Consider the following 13813-nt stretch of genomic DNA (forward strand, 5'->3'; position numbering starts at 1 on the left):
TGGTGTTCAAAAGACCACCCAAAAAAGCCACCCCAAGAATCTATCCACGACTTCGCCAGAGCAGCGTCCCGACACATAATGCGTTGACGACGGTGTGCTGGCCGATCACCCAGGCGGCGGTGTAGAGGTACTTTGGGGAGAAGACGGTCCAGATGAAGAGGTGTTCGCGGAGGACCGTGCACGCCACCATGACGGACAAGGCGTGGACGCAGGAAAACGTCGCCAGCGCCGTGAAGAGCAAGGAAGATGCACCGTCATTGCCACTCTGAAGCTGGCGAGGGCTGGATAATTGGAGGATGGCAAAGGACCACCATATCGGACCGGCCCAGTTGCTCACAAAGGTGAGGATGCCCACGGCCGCCACGTTGTAGCCACTCACGCCGTTGTACGCGTTGGAGAGGTCGATGGTGGCGATGGAGTTTGTACTCCCAAACGTGAAGAAGGAGGCGTACTGGAACAGGAGGGCCAGGATGGTGATTTCGCCGACCGAACGCTGTCTGCCGCGTCGGAGGAGGGCGAGTTGCAGGGTGAAGAACAAGAACAGCGGGACGTAGACGGTCCGGGTCTGCGTGATGAGAAACAGGGTCAGGACGTCTTGCAGGACCGGCAGGAAACGGTGCAGATGCTCGGCGCTCTGCCACGGCGCTTCGTAGTAGATCGCGCAGCCGAGCACGTGGGCCAAGCCGAGGAAGACGACCCGCGCCATGCTGACGAGCGGGTACGCCGAAACAAAGCCAACGAGCGGATCGAGGATGGGGAATGAGGCGAGTAGCTCGGGCGCGTCCGCGGCGGTGAAGGCGACCTTGAAGAGGAATGCCGAGATGGACACCAGCGCCGGCAGGATGCCCATCTGCGGCGAACCCATCCAGACGCCTGCTCTGCGGCTGAGATTACGTGACGGGACTGCATAGGCGAGCATGACCAGCATCCAGAGCACCCATGAGTTGGGCGTAATGACTTCGCCCAGTATGTCGGCCTCGCCGGCGTATTTCTGGCCAGTCTGTCTCCAGCGCCGCGCCGCGCCGAACAGCAGGTATGCGAGGGCAGTGGCTGTCGGGCCTTTCACGATAGAGGGAGCAGTGTCGGTCATTTTGAACCGGCTGTCCCTACAATGTAACACGACCAGGTAGCCCGCGAGGGTCCAGTACCAGAACTGATGCTCCTCTTCGACGTAGCTGCTGGCGAACATGGTGATGGCAAAGCTGAGCATTATGACGAGAAGTATCAACCCGTCAACCCCGGCTGAGAAAACTCCCCGTGCGAAGCTGGGCGTGCAGAGTGCCAACGCCAGCACGCCGAGGCCGATCCCTGTCTGCATGCTGGCGAGATCGTAATTGCTGGCCGTGCCACTGAGGAGGCTTTGCGCTCTGTACAGAAATGACTTGAGATGCGTTGTCGGCGGAAGTGCAGAGGATTGGTCCGACGTTACAGCATCGTGCTCAGCCGAGACATGCTGCCACAGACAGGCGAGGACTTGGGCGTCGTCTCCATCGGTTATCGAGCATTCAGTCGGTGTTGAAGCTTGGACGAACTCTTTCGGAAACGTCGCTTGGGCGATCCGCAGAATCTGCTCGGCGTTGCTGTAGAGTAAAGCATACTGATCTTGAGGATGGGTCCAGAGCTCCAACAATCGCGGCATGATGACCCCGAGGTTATTGAGTGGGATGGGGAATCCCAGTAGAGCGGCCAGAGTGGGCACGATGTCGGATTGTTCGACGGTGTCGTAATATTGATAGTCGACTGCATCGTCGATGGGGCAAGATTGTCCTTCGAACGCCGACTTGAACTTTGGGGAGATGAATGTGAGAGCGGTGGAAACCTCTCCTGGGGAGGACGCGCCGTGGTTTCCGCCCTCGTTCATTCCGTGGTCACCAAGCAAGACCAACAAACATGACTTAAGATGGTCATAGCTTTCCAACTTTGCGTATATGTCCCGGACGATACCGTCCATCTCTGCCTGTTTTGCCGGCATTCTAGGCCCTTTGGGTCCAGTCTTGTGCCCGATATGGTCCAGGCCCAGGAAATGGAGCGTCATTGCGGACCAGTCTTGGTTCTCTAGCTCAGAAGGAATATGCCTCGTGACGTTGTTGTCGACTTCGGTGAAGTCGGACACGAAGAAACTCGTCGTGCCGTCGGCTCGGGAGAAGAAGTCGGGAAACAAGCGCAGCCAAGTGTCGTCCCCGTACATGACGAGGCTGTTGCCTTTTGCCCGCAACTGGGCCAGCCACGTGTCTTGGTCCCTGAGGGTCGACGTCGTGTCCGACTCGGCAAAATTGAGGATGAGGTCCACGAAACTGGGCACCGAACCGGTTGTGATGGCCTTGACGCGCGGCATGGTGATGGTCGGTGGACTGGCATGGCCGGTGAAGGGGACGGCGGCGCCAGATCTGATGAGGCCCTGGGTAAAAGCAAAACTCGAAGCATTTCCGTAGACGAAGTCGCTGCGCAGAGCGTCGACAACCATAAAGATGACGCGGTCAAAAGGGGCTGCCTGAGCCCCAGCCCCAGCTCCAGCTCCAGACGTCGCGGGCCATGTCGCCAGTCCCGGTAGGAATGCTTTGTGAGGAAAGAAACCCCTTGCGAAAATCACGAGAGCCGCAATGAGGACAATGTTGGAGAGTGAGAGCGCGGCATTGCGAAATGTGATGATCATCCTCGGTGCCTGGTGATTCGAGTTCGTTGAAACTGCGAACGACTGCTCACGCCGATGGCTGGTGGCCACTGTCACCTGATGGGCCCCATGGCACAGAATTGCAACTCAAGATGTCCTCCGAAGAAAGAAACATATACAAAGACGTTGGAAGCAGCCAAAGAAAGTGAATGGTGGCGCAATGTCTGGGTCTGGAAACTATTTCGTGGATGCCAAGCACTGATCCACCGTAGAAGCTGCTCAGCCTTGAGGTTCAGCCTCGTCAGTCTCAGCCTCGTCAAGCCTCAGCCTTGTCGCATGGGCAACCTTTGTCAACAATTGAGTAGGCAACTCAGAAAGAGAGGGCATTTCGTTCTAGCATATCAAACACCAATTTTTAAACTTCACCAAAATATTTACCCAGAAGAATGAGTCCCCGTCATACTCTCAACTAAAGGTACAGCCATGCTTCTCATCCCAACCTCCAATAGCACCTTACAACCAGCCCTCTGCTTCACAATGAGGGCTTTTGTCCAAACACAACATAGCTATACGTAGAGTCAGCTCGAGTCCTCCCAAGGTGGGCGTGATGCGATGAGGATGGGGCTCCCATCCACACAGATTCCTACTTACAAGTCGTACTGCCCATGAATCTTTGGGTTCTTCATATCTCTTCTCGTCTCCGCGAGCAAAACCTGCACCTCTTCTATGGACCAAGGATCCTCTGCTGTCCTCGCTAGGCACCCGAGTGCGATGCCCTCCATACCAGCTTGAAACTGCAGGTAGTTGCATATTCCGACTTGCTTCTGTGAAGGGGATGAGTGGTTAGAAAACACTTGCCTGGTCGTCCTGTTGTTTGAGGGAAGCCTGCACGACGCGCGCAAAGTCCATATATAACTCACATATTTGTTGTCCTTAGGCCATATACCCAGCGGAATGGGTAGTTTAACTGCCTGCACGTTGATGAAGCCGGCGTCTCGAAGCCAGCCCTCGACCTTCGGGCCTGGCTGAGAATCGTAGCCAGCAGCAGTGCGGCGGCCACATGTGTAGTGGTGGAACTTGAAAAGTGCCGCGTCTTCGGCTAACGAATCATCCTTTGAATATATGTGCGTGTCCCATTCCTGGAACTCGACCCAGCCGCCAGGCTTTAGATTCCTAGGGCGTCCGCATTGTCAGTATCCACAACTCCAGTTGCACGCTTGTTGCGAGGCATTCAGGATTCAAGATTCGAGTGTAATGGGTGCGTGTGGATGGAACACGATCAACCAACATACTCAAAAGATTGCCTAACTAGTCGTGGCCAGTCTCGAACTGAGGAGGCCAGATATCGTCCATGGATATAGTCAAAAGGCGTATCATCGTATGCCCACTCGTCCTCAAAATCGTCAATAATGAACCTTAGGTTCGGGGGCACGAAAGTGGACTGTATAGGTGTCAAGTCCGTGCCAATGACTTCTGCCGTTGGATACAGGTCGGCTGGTGAGTATTGTTAGAACTTGGGAGCGTGGAAAGGAACGGGAGGTCTTGATTCACCAAAATCGACAGCCCAATTGCCTGTCCCAGTACCAAGATCAAGGACTCGCTGGGGTTCTGAACCAATTGGAGCATAATGAAGGTGGCTGTCCAGCAGCCAAAGCATCAACGCGTGATGAAGATCTAGCCGCTTCATTTCTTGTTCGTCGCTGGGCAACATGTCTCGAAGGATGTTATTACCATTGAAATCAAGAAGGGAAAACAGTGGGGGTGAGACGAACTGCCCTGGTGATCTCGAAAGGCATGATAGATGCGGCCATACTGCATCATGAAGGTGTTGACGGACGAGGTAAGCGAGGCTGTGTAGGCAGATCTGACTTGGTCAGTAGAGCATTCGCGTATCGATGCAACGAAAGGTCCAGGTACAGCTCATCTCCATATGCTGAATCTCGCTCAGTTGCCTGCCCTATGAATTAGTCCCGCGTCGTTCGAAAATCGCGCTCAAAACGTGGACTGACCTCTTCGTCCACAAGTATCGTGACATCTCCAGAAATAGCAGCGTCCACGACAGCAGAACTGCCCGCCTCGTGCAGATCAAGGCCTGCGGTTGCCATAATGTCTGCGATCCGGGAAAGGCTGTCGAGCGGTCGGCGAAGGACGATCCATGTGCATTATACACATAAAGACGACTCAAAAGGTGCCAGTAAGGTTCGGGTTCCAAGCCTCGAGAGGGCTTTCGAGTCGGGAGTTTGTGGAGTGCTGGGTACAAATCATGCTTTGGCACAAGCCGACAGCAACTGTCACTGCAGACGGAATCCAGGGTCCACCTGCCACGTTTTACTGGCTCCATCAGGCAGACCAACCGGGGGAGCCTAGAGGGTCCTTTCCGAGTGGCGGCCACGCTGTTTTTTTAGAGCCAAGCTAGGCGACACACCTATCGTTGGACAGCGCCCATCCTAGTCCACCTGCTCATCATGTCGGGGACACCGGGAGCCAACGGGGTTGTCTGCAAGAGCTGCATAGCGCAGTCCAGCCGTGGTGGACCGCCTTGTGCCGTTCCCAGCTGCTCAGTGGTTTTTGATTGGGAAACCCTGGCCGATAGTGTTGCGTCCCATGTCATCAACGGCGAACAGCGAAGCAGAGGATGCAATCGAGGATCGAGGCGACTTGTTGGAGGGAATTGCAAAGACAGACAGAGCCCACCGGCATGTGCTGATTGCATTCCCTTCGCGGTACTTGCAGATATCCCCCACGTCGCCTCAAGCTAATACCTACCTAGGTATCCTGTCCAGCTGTATAATACCTATACCTATTCCCCCCTCCAACGGCCCGATCCTTCACCCGAGGAGACTCACATATGAGAAAAGAAGGAGAGGCAGAAGCGGAAAGTGTCCAGAGCTTCCTGGACTCGCCGTCGTCATGTACAAAACATCAGCCTTGATTGGCCTGTTCGCCATCCCTGTGGCTTGGGTGCTGTACTTTTTCTTCTGGTCTGCTACTAGCAAATTCCCATCGGCGCCCGGACCGCTGCTCGCTCGCTTCACTCGCCTGTGGTACCTGAAGGCTCTCATCAGAGGAGATTTCGAACAGGTGAACATCGCTTTGCACAGAAAACATGGTGAGCGGCGACACACTGCTCTGACCCAATTCCTCTTATGCAAATTGTTCCAGGCAAAATCGTCCGTGTCGAGCCTGGCGCATACAGCATCGACGACCCCGAGGCGATCAAGACCATCTACACCATTTCAAACCCGTGGAGCAAGTCGGCGTGGTATGGCGCGTCTTGTCCACCGGGTACCACGACAAACTTCAGCACCCCAGACAACAAGGATGCTGCTCGATTTCGTCGTAACTTTGCACAAGCCTTTTCCATGTCGTCGGTGCTGGCCTACGAGCCTTTGATCGATGAATGCGGCGAGCTTTTGATCGAGAAGCTCAAGACCTTTGCAAAGTCAGGTGAGACTGTAGACCTGACACATTGGTTTACTTGTTGGGCGTTTGACTGTCAGGGTCATATAACGGTGTGCTCCTTCAATACCTCCGTTTGACCAATTTACCGACTGACGATTCCCAGTTTTCTGAACGGTTTGGATTCCTTGACAAGGGCGAGGACGTCGGAGGGATCATTGAGAGCCTCCGTCACCGAATGTCATACGGCACTTTTGCGGGCGTGTATGCGGAACTGCATCCGATATTGTTCAAGATAGTCAACTGGCTCGCCGGGACAGACACAGCTCAAGTAGACTATACCATATCCTATACCCTGAAGCGAATCGCAGAAAGGAGACAAGAGGGAAAGTCGCACAAGAACGATATGCTTGCTCAGTTCCTGGCCGGCCAGCAGAGAGATCCAACCACCTTCACAGACTGGGATGTTCTGATCGGAGCTTTTGGGAACATCGTGGCAGGTGCTGATACCACCCACATCACCCTCTCTGCTATCCTTTACTACCTGATGAAGAATCGGCGGTGTCTCGACAAGATGCGCGCGGAGATCGACGAGATGGCCAAAGCAGGGTCAATTTCGGACCCGATCTCTTTCCACGAGTCACAGCAAATGCCCTATTGCCAGGCGGTGATAAAGGAGGCACAGAGGCTGTACCCCGGTACTGGGTAAGATCAGACGTCCAATGTTCCTTGCGCTTCACTCACCGTGTTCCCTAGGTTGCCACTATTTCGCGTAGTCCCAGCAGGTGGCGCAATGATTGCCGGTAAATACTTCCCCGAGGGAGCTGTTGTTGGCATCAACAACTGGGTCGCCCACCACAACAAGGACGTCTTCGGACCAGATCCAGATGTATTCCGCCCAGAGCGATGGCTGGAGGGAGACACCACCGCCATGAATCGCTACTATTTACCTGTAAGTTTGGCCGGCCTTCGAACGAACGAGAAGAGGTGCTGACAGACACGGTATAGTTTGGCGTCGGTCCCCGATCTTGTCAAGGTCTGAATGTCGCGTTGATGGAGATGTCGAAATTCGTCCCGCAGCTCGTCCGCCGCCTCGATTTCGAGCTGCTCAGCGAGTGGAAGACGTCTAATCGATGGTTAATGTTCCAGTCCAACCTGAATGTCAAGGTGAAACTGAGAGATTAGTTCTTCGGTCGTCTGCAAAAATGTGAGAAGAATAAGTACGAAGCGTGGGACTGGGTGATGTATGGCAGATTTCCACTCCGAAAAGCAAGGGACATCAAGTATAGGTACATGTACACTCGTCAAGGACAGTGCACCACAAACAGCCATGGTCAAACTCCAGATATCTCACATGTAACAGAGACTCTGTGCGCTCTGGCCACGTCCTCAACCGGGTCACAAAACGAAATGTCGGCCTCCAATCGTCTGCCCTTTCCGGTGTTTCTTGGAGAAAGCCCTGAGAACTGTGGAATCATCAGTAAATGCTCCCGAGGGGCATCGATACCGTTAGACTCACCACTCACCTCTTTAGTCCAGTAAAACTCCTCCCACCTTGAATCTGCTTCGCTGGGCAGGGTTCGATCTATGCCATCCTCCTCGAGCACTGTTTCGATCCCATACCGCTGCCCCTTCACTTCAATTCCGTGGCGGAATGCTTCTCTGATCATGGCTTCCCACCACTATAATTCAGTTTCTTGATCCCTGGGGAATCGCGATCGTTGTTGTACAAAACACCCAGGACGAGCGCAATAATTTTGACAGCCGAATCAGGGCACAGTAATCCATTCTTCTCCAATGAGTTCAGCGTCGTCAAAACGGCACCTCCAATGAGCTTCAGAGTGTGCAACACCGTGTCCGGATCGTCGACGTTGAACCACTCATACGTGTCATTCAGAATTCAGGCGAATCCTTCAATGATTGACCATAAAGCCGCAGGTGATGTGTCTCCTTGACGCGCACGTCCGGGACAGAGAATTCGCGGTTGAAAGACACCAACTAGTGCACGTCTGGCTTACCGGGAGCGCCAAAAGCCTTAGGTTCAACCCAAACTTGCCTGGTTCTCCATCACCTCTTGCAAGCCATACCCATTGAAATCATTGTAGAAGTGTTCTCCAGCAGCATTGCAGGCGAGCTACCAATAGATAGCCTTTTGTCGTAAGCATCCACTTATGCCCTGGAAGCTCGGGGGCTGGCCGCTTGCAAACGCAACCTTTCAAACCACAGATTGACTCGCGCTGATCATTCTGGCTTTCTAGCCCGTTGTCTTGTTGGCTGTCATGTTCATCTTCCTCATCGGATTTCTTAGACGCATCACGAGTTGCCCCTTTCTCCGCCCGAGTGTCATCTGCGGAGTGTCAGGTATTCGACCTCAGGCGCATCATTTTGTGCGGGGGCACGATCCCATCTGAGTCAGTGTCCAATGGATTGATACTTCACAAAAGTCCGGGGCATATCTCTCCGGTTGCCGAAGCAGATGGAGCCGTGTGTAGCCTATCTAGAATCCTCAAGGCGTCGGACGAGCACGTCCTTGTTACCGCTGTATGGTAAATTGCGTCACTGGAGCAAGGTGGAAAGGTCTTGCTTCTTTATACCCGTAGAGTGGCTGGCTTCATTTTCTTTCCCTGCCGCTGATTGCTGCGACTGTCGTTTGGAAGGTGGCTGTGATTGCGCCGTATTGCTGTCAATTTGGCTCAATGCGCGTTTGTTGCTCGCCAATTTTCGGCTGCTTGTAACGGGATTGTGTTCAATGATGCAACAAGATGATCAGAGAAGGATATGTTCTTTAGCTCCTTCTATGTCTTGTGGGAAGTCATAGTCGGATGTGTCTCGCTTCGTTGTCGATATAGTGAGATCGATTGCTGAACGCGACGCGAAAGTCCACGCGTTCTCACGTGTTCATCTAGTTGTACCGAGTATGTGGTTCCTCTGCGCTCTTTCTTCCATAGCGCAGCACACTGACTCTCATATCCGTTCTATCTTGCGATAGCACGTTACGCTGCTGAGCGACATGATTCCCACGGAGGCTTCGGTTGTGACTGGGGCGCGGTAATGGCACAGAAACACCACTTCAATGTTGAGCCCGTGGCTCGTTTCACGGGCCTCAATGCAGCAATTCGCAGGCCTCGAGTACGTGTGCCCCAACACATTTTTGAAAAACCTTCCCTCTGATAAGCTCAGGAAATCGCATACTTTTCCTTCGACGAGGATCACAAGTTTCGACTCGATGACTCGAGCCTGCGCTATTACTACCCGCCCGCACTTCCTTGCGACCTCAGCAAAGGTTTTGAGACATTCCACCAACTCGACGACTCTGACGATGACCATCTGGATGGACTCTTGGATGCGATCATGGCGTATGAGAAAGAGAAAGGCTCCAAAGCGGAGATCGACTTCATGACATGGCGGGGAATGATGACCAAGGTGTGAACAATTCGACGTGAACTACGAAGCAACTCGCTCATGGCCTAGGCAGTTGATGATAGTTCCCTTTTCCAAACTGGACGACTGGGAAATGAATGCCACCTTTTTCCAAGGCACTATCTTCATCGAGGAGAACCACACTAAGAAGATATCTTCCCGTGAGGAACAGTATTCATCTGCGGGGCGACCAGGCGCTATGTCGCAGGACCTGATGAGTTTCTGGGGATACAAATTCGAGACTGTGTCCTTGATGCCGACGCCATGGCCCGAGACCTCTCGAGAGTACATTGAATCCCGGGAAGATCTCCTGGTTAGCAACCACGCTCAATATTGCTCCATCGTCCGCACCGGCTTCGGCAAAGTCAAGATGATTCTTGGTGGAGAAGTGGACGCTGTCATGGCCTTCAAGCCAGAAGACAAATCTGTGCCCATCGACTGGGTGGAGCTCAAGACGACGGCCATGATCACTAATGAGAGAGAACAAATCAAATATGAGAGGAAACTTCTCAAATTTTGGGCACAATCCTTCCTGCTAGGAGTACCCAGGATTATTGTTGGCTATCGCTCTCAGCAGGGTACATTGGAACGTCTTGAAGAGTTGAATGTGCAGAACATCCCCGACAACGTCAAGCTGAAAGGCAAAGGTTTGTGGGATGGACAAATCTGCATCAACTTTGCCGCAAGTTTTCTTGAGTGTGAGCACAACTTCAGATATGCTACAACACTGCTGACTTTGACACAGGGCTGAAAGCTACGGTCACTTCTGATGGCGTCTGGCGGATCAGAAAGCGAGAAAAGTCTCCTGTGCTGGAGGTCTTCAAGCTGGAAGAATCAGGGCACGGCGACATCTTGTCGTCCACTTTTATCGAGTGGCGTACCCACGGCCTGCCACAGCATCAGGAACTTTTGCAGAAGCTCAGAGCTAACGCAACAGCAGAGGCATCCGAACCTCCTTGAATAGCATGACTGTGGTGTGCTTTGTGCATCGATCGCACTGCTCCGGCATAGGTCACTTGAATTGACCGAAGCATCAGCCTGGTGAAGTCGGTATCTGGACCTCTTGGTTTCCATCTCCTTCCTTCGGCGGTATGGACTCCCGGTTACGGCGCCACGCGACGATTTTCTTGTGGCTGCGACTAGCAAGATGTACTCGCCATTCTTTCTCCGTCATAAGTGTCTTTTGGCATACCTGGCAGGTCCTAGCTTCGCGCACATCATCGAAATCGTCCTCCTCGATCTGTGAGAGTACTCTCTCCGCCATGGAGCAGACAGCCTTCGCCTCCGGCAGCTCATCTCCTTTGAGGAATGCGCCCACAAGTGCTTGTGCAGGCGCTGCCACTGTGGTGTCCCAGCTGGCCAGATCGGTACAGTCAAGAAGGAATAGCCGATCGAGCTTTCGAGAAGATTTCAAGGCTTTTGCCAGCCGAATTCTAACAAACCGGTTCTGACGCTTCGCATAGCGTCTGGTGCTCGCTTTAATGGCGTCTATGCCCTCGCGCTCTGCTTGCATCGCTTTTGCACGATCGGCATCCCGTCCTTGGTACACCTCAAGCCAGGGTTTCATTTCTTTATAACCAATCGATTGCCAGATACCACCAGCGAGGTCAACCGGCCCTACCTCCTGTTTCAATTCCTCTTCCAAGTCTGCCATCTGCAACACCTCGTTGCAAAGCCCACTTAGCACCATGGCATCAACCCGGTCATTCAGCCTCTGCTTCAGAACGGCATCGTCGGCTTCCAACCATAAGAGCAGGCTGGGATAGCGCAGGTTCATTTGACGCTCACCCAGGGCGTCACTGTCAGCGTCTCGTGCAGCTTGACGCTGTTCAGCGTAAATGTCAGAGGCTTTCTTGCCACTCTGGAGATATATCTGCAGAGACCGCCGGATCTTGTTCCGGTCGTTTGGATGCCATCTCTTCGCCATCTCAGGATCCACCTCCTGGAGCTTTGCGAGAATCTCCTCTGTAGACGCTGACAAGATGGGAAACTCTTCGTTGCTGTCCGTTGCATCGGGCTCTGGCTGGTGCTTGTCCTGTTGGGGAGTAAGGAGAGCATCCTCAAAAAGCAAGGAAAATGTGTAGTAAATCGTCCCGCCCACTACGATAGGAAGCCGGCCTCTGGCTCGTATCTCATCGATTATGCGCGAGCTCTCCTTGACAAACTGCTGAACCGTCCAGAGTTTCTCCTTGAGGCCGATGAAGTCGAGCAGGTGATGGGGAATCTCATTCCGTTCAGCCTCTGGGATTTTGTTGGTGATGATCGGAAGTCCCTTGTACATTTGCATCGCGTCACAGTTGATGACCTCGCCATTGAATCGGGTGGCTAATTCCACAGCCAACTATCTCCAGAGCCATTAGATCCCGTTCCTTTCACATGCTGTTCTTTGGTCCAACTCAAGAAAACTCACCTTTGACTTGCCAGTGCCGGTTGCACCGATGATCATGATCAACGGTGCTTTTGGTGGAGAGGATGCCATCTTCAAGCTACGCCTGAGCATAACAGACATAGGACAAGTCCGGTTGGGACCGCCGTGTAATATGATGTCAGGGGAGAAACAATGTCAAGTCTCTCCTATCCATATCCACGACAGCCAGTGGAAAGTAGACTCGCAATGCCCAAAGCCGCCCGCAAGGTCAGTACATCAAAGGAACGTGATAGGTTGTATTAGGAGGGGCAGAGCTAAAGTGTCAAAGAGAAACGTCTGATGAACTGAACGGATGATACTCGATTTTACAACATCAGTTCTATTCTTTGATCTCGAATGGTGCTAAAATCTATCTCATCACTTGTGGAGACGGAAAAGTGCGCCATGGCGCTTAATGCTCCACTCAGCCACTAGGGCGGGCCATAATCTCCACAAGCGAAAAACTAAATTTCGCCTGCAACTACAATTGCGTCGTCGTTGGCGCATTTCAAACTCGACTCTCGACACCACATAAAAAAAGTTTTGGCAGCGCTCATCTTGAAATTCTCGCGTCCTGAAAACACCTGGGTAATCAGAGCGAGGACATCAATCATGGCTGAAGTCGTCCAGGCCCGCACGAGTCTCACTTCTCCCTCTCCCTCTCGAAAACGTTCAGCATCTCCAGCCGACGCGGAGCTCGCCACCGACTCGACAAGCAACGCACTCACAAAGACGAATAATGAATCGTCCCTAGCATCCACCGAGGAGCCTCCAGCCAAGAAGACAAAACTAATTCGTCGCAAGCGCCGGCCCGCGCGTCCCCAGGTCGACCCCTCGACGATAAAATCCGAACCTCCTCCGCAGACCGGGACGGTATTTAATATCTGGTACAACAAGTGGTCCGGTGGTGATCGGGAAGACGCGTACTTGTCTAACCATGCCGCTCCCTCGCGGTGTAATATCCGCAACGACTCCGGGTGGACGGCCGCGGACAGGACGCCGGGGAGCTATTTCTGCCTGTTCTTCGCCAGAGGACTGTGTCCCAAAGGCCACGAATGCCAGTACCTGCATCGCCTACCCACTATATACGATGTCTTCAATCCGAACGTTGACTGCTTCGGGCGGGACAAACACAGCGACTATCGGGACGACATGGGTGGCGTGGGCAGTTTCATGAGACAGAATCGCACACTCTACGTTGGGCGGATACACGTGTCGGACGACATTGAGGAAGTGGTGGCGCGACATTTTCAGGAGTGGGGAGAGATCGAACGTATCCGTGTCCTAACAGGTCGTGGCGTCGCTTTCGTCACGTACGTCAACGAGGCGAACAGCCAGTTCGCAAAAGAGGCAATGGCACACCAAGCACTGGACCACAATGAGATATTGAACGTGCGCTGGGCCACCGTGGATCCGAACCCACTCAGTCAGAAGAGAGAAGCGGCCAGGATTGAAGAGCAAGCTGCGGAGGCTGTCCGCCGGGCGCTGGGTGAGAGAACCGTCAGGGAAATCGAAGGACGTGAGACCAGAGAGGAGAGGGACCAGAGGCGCATCGAGAGCAGCTACGGTCTGGAAGGGTACGAGGCACCGGAGGAGATCTGGTTCACGCAGCAGCAGCAGCAGCAAAAGGAGCTGGAGGGGCAGAAGTTGGGCGAGAGAGGGCTGCTCGAGGCTCCTCCTGCTCCGAACCACGGCGCCGAACACGAAGCATCGACACACGAAAGAACCGAAGCTCCGAAAGATTCTCCCTCACAAGCAGGCCAGCAGAGCAGCAACGATCAAGCCACCGTGAATAATGGCATCTTGTCCGGCTCAACCCTGGCCGCCCTCAAGGGATATACCTCCAATGCAGGGCGCGGAGAGGTATCAAAGCCTGCCCCATCAGCCGGACCTCTCGTCGCGTACGGCAGCGATGACGATGAAGAATGAAACACTCGCATTTTATAGGAATCGCTACCACCAATGGTCCAAAAGTA

The 13813-nt window shown here is 53.5% G+C and overlaps 6 protein-coding genes across 6 annotated transcripts; 3 read left to right on the top strand and 3 right to left on the bottom strand.

Moving 5' to 3' along the window:
• Positions 1 to 40: 40 nt before the first annotated feature.
• Positions 41 to 2653, bottom strand: AYO21_08437 (hypothetical protein; the record flags this gene model as incomplete). Its single annotated transcript, XM_022658381.1, has 1 exon — positions 41 to 2653. One exon carries the CDS (start codon positions 2651 to 2653, stop codon positions 41 to 43), a length of 2613 nt encoding a protein of 870 aa, XP_022509312.1.
• Positions 2654 to 3258: 605 nt separating this feature from the next.
• On the bottom strand, positions 3259 to 4716 carry AYO21_08438 (hypothetical protein; the record flags this gene model as incomplete). The annotated part of the gene is made up of 7 exons (XM_022658382.1): positions 3259 to 3435; positions 3532 to 3784; positions 3904 to 4105; positions 4163 to 4324; positions 4384 to 4475; positions 4529 to 4563; positions 4621 to 4716. The coding sequence occupies 7 exons, from the start codon at positions 4714 to 4716 to the stop codon at positions 3259 to 3261; spliced, it is 1017 nt and encodes a 338-aa protein (XP_022509313.1).
• An 805-nt stretch (positions 4717 to 5521) lies between these two features.
• Positions 5522 to 7195, top strand: AYO21_08439 (hypothetical protein; the record flags this gene model as incomplete). The annotated part of the gene is made up of 5 exons (XM_022658383.1): positions 5522 to 5720; positions 5774 to 6058; positions 6112 to 6715; positions 6767 to 6962; positions 7019 to 7195. 5 exons carry the CDS (start codon positions 5522 to 5524, stop codon positions 7193 to 7195), a joined length of 1461 nt encoding a protein of 486 aa, XP_022509314.1.
• A 1866-nt stretch (positions 7196 to 9061) lies between these two features.
• Positions 9062 to 10390, top strand: AYO21_08440 (hypothetical protein; the record flags this gene model as incomplete). The annotated part of the gene is made up of 4 exons (XM_022658384.1): positions 9062 to 9139; positions 9191 to 9433; positions 9486 to 10077; positions 10176 to 10390. The coding sequence occupies 4 exons, from the start codon at positions 9062 to 9064 to the stop codon at positions 10388 to 10390; spliced, it is 1128 nt and encodes a 375-aa protein (XP_022509315.1).
• Positions 10391 to 10463: 73 nt separating this feature from the next.
• Positions 10464 to 11909, bottom strand: AYO21_08441 (hypothetical protein; the record flags this gene model as incomplete). Its single annotated transcript, XM_022658385.1, has 2 exons — positions 10464 to 11771; positions 11841 to 11909. The coding sequence occupies 2 exons, from the start codon at positions 11907 to 11909 to the stop codon at positions 10464 to 10466; spliced, it is 1377 nt and encodes a 458-aa protein (XP_022509316.1).
• Positions 11910 to 12449: 540 nt separating this feature from the next.
• AYO21_08442 (hypothetical protein) lies at positions 12450 to 13766 on the top strand (the record flags this gene model as incomplete). The annotated part of the gene is made up of 1 exon (XM_022658386.1): positions 12450 to 13766. One exon carries the CDS (start codon positions 12450 to 12452, stop codon positions 13764 to 13766), a length of 1317 nt encoding a protein of 438 aa, XP_022509317.1.
• Between the last annotated feature and the right edge of the window lie 47 nt (positions 13767 to 13813).

Source organism: Fonsecaea monophora, assembly GCF_001642475.1.
Source record: "Fonsecaea monophora strain CBS 269.37 chromosome Unknown Scaff73, whole genome shotgun sequence".
Classification (NCBI taxonomy): Eukaryota; Fungi; Ascomycota; class Eurotiomycetes; order Chaetothyriales; family Herpotrichiellaceae; genus Fonsecaea; species Fonsecaea monophora.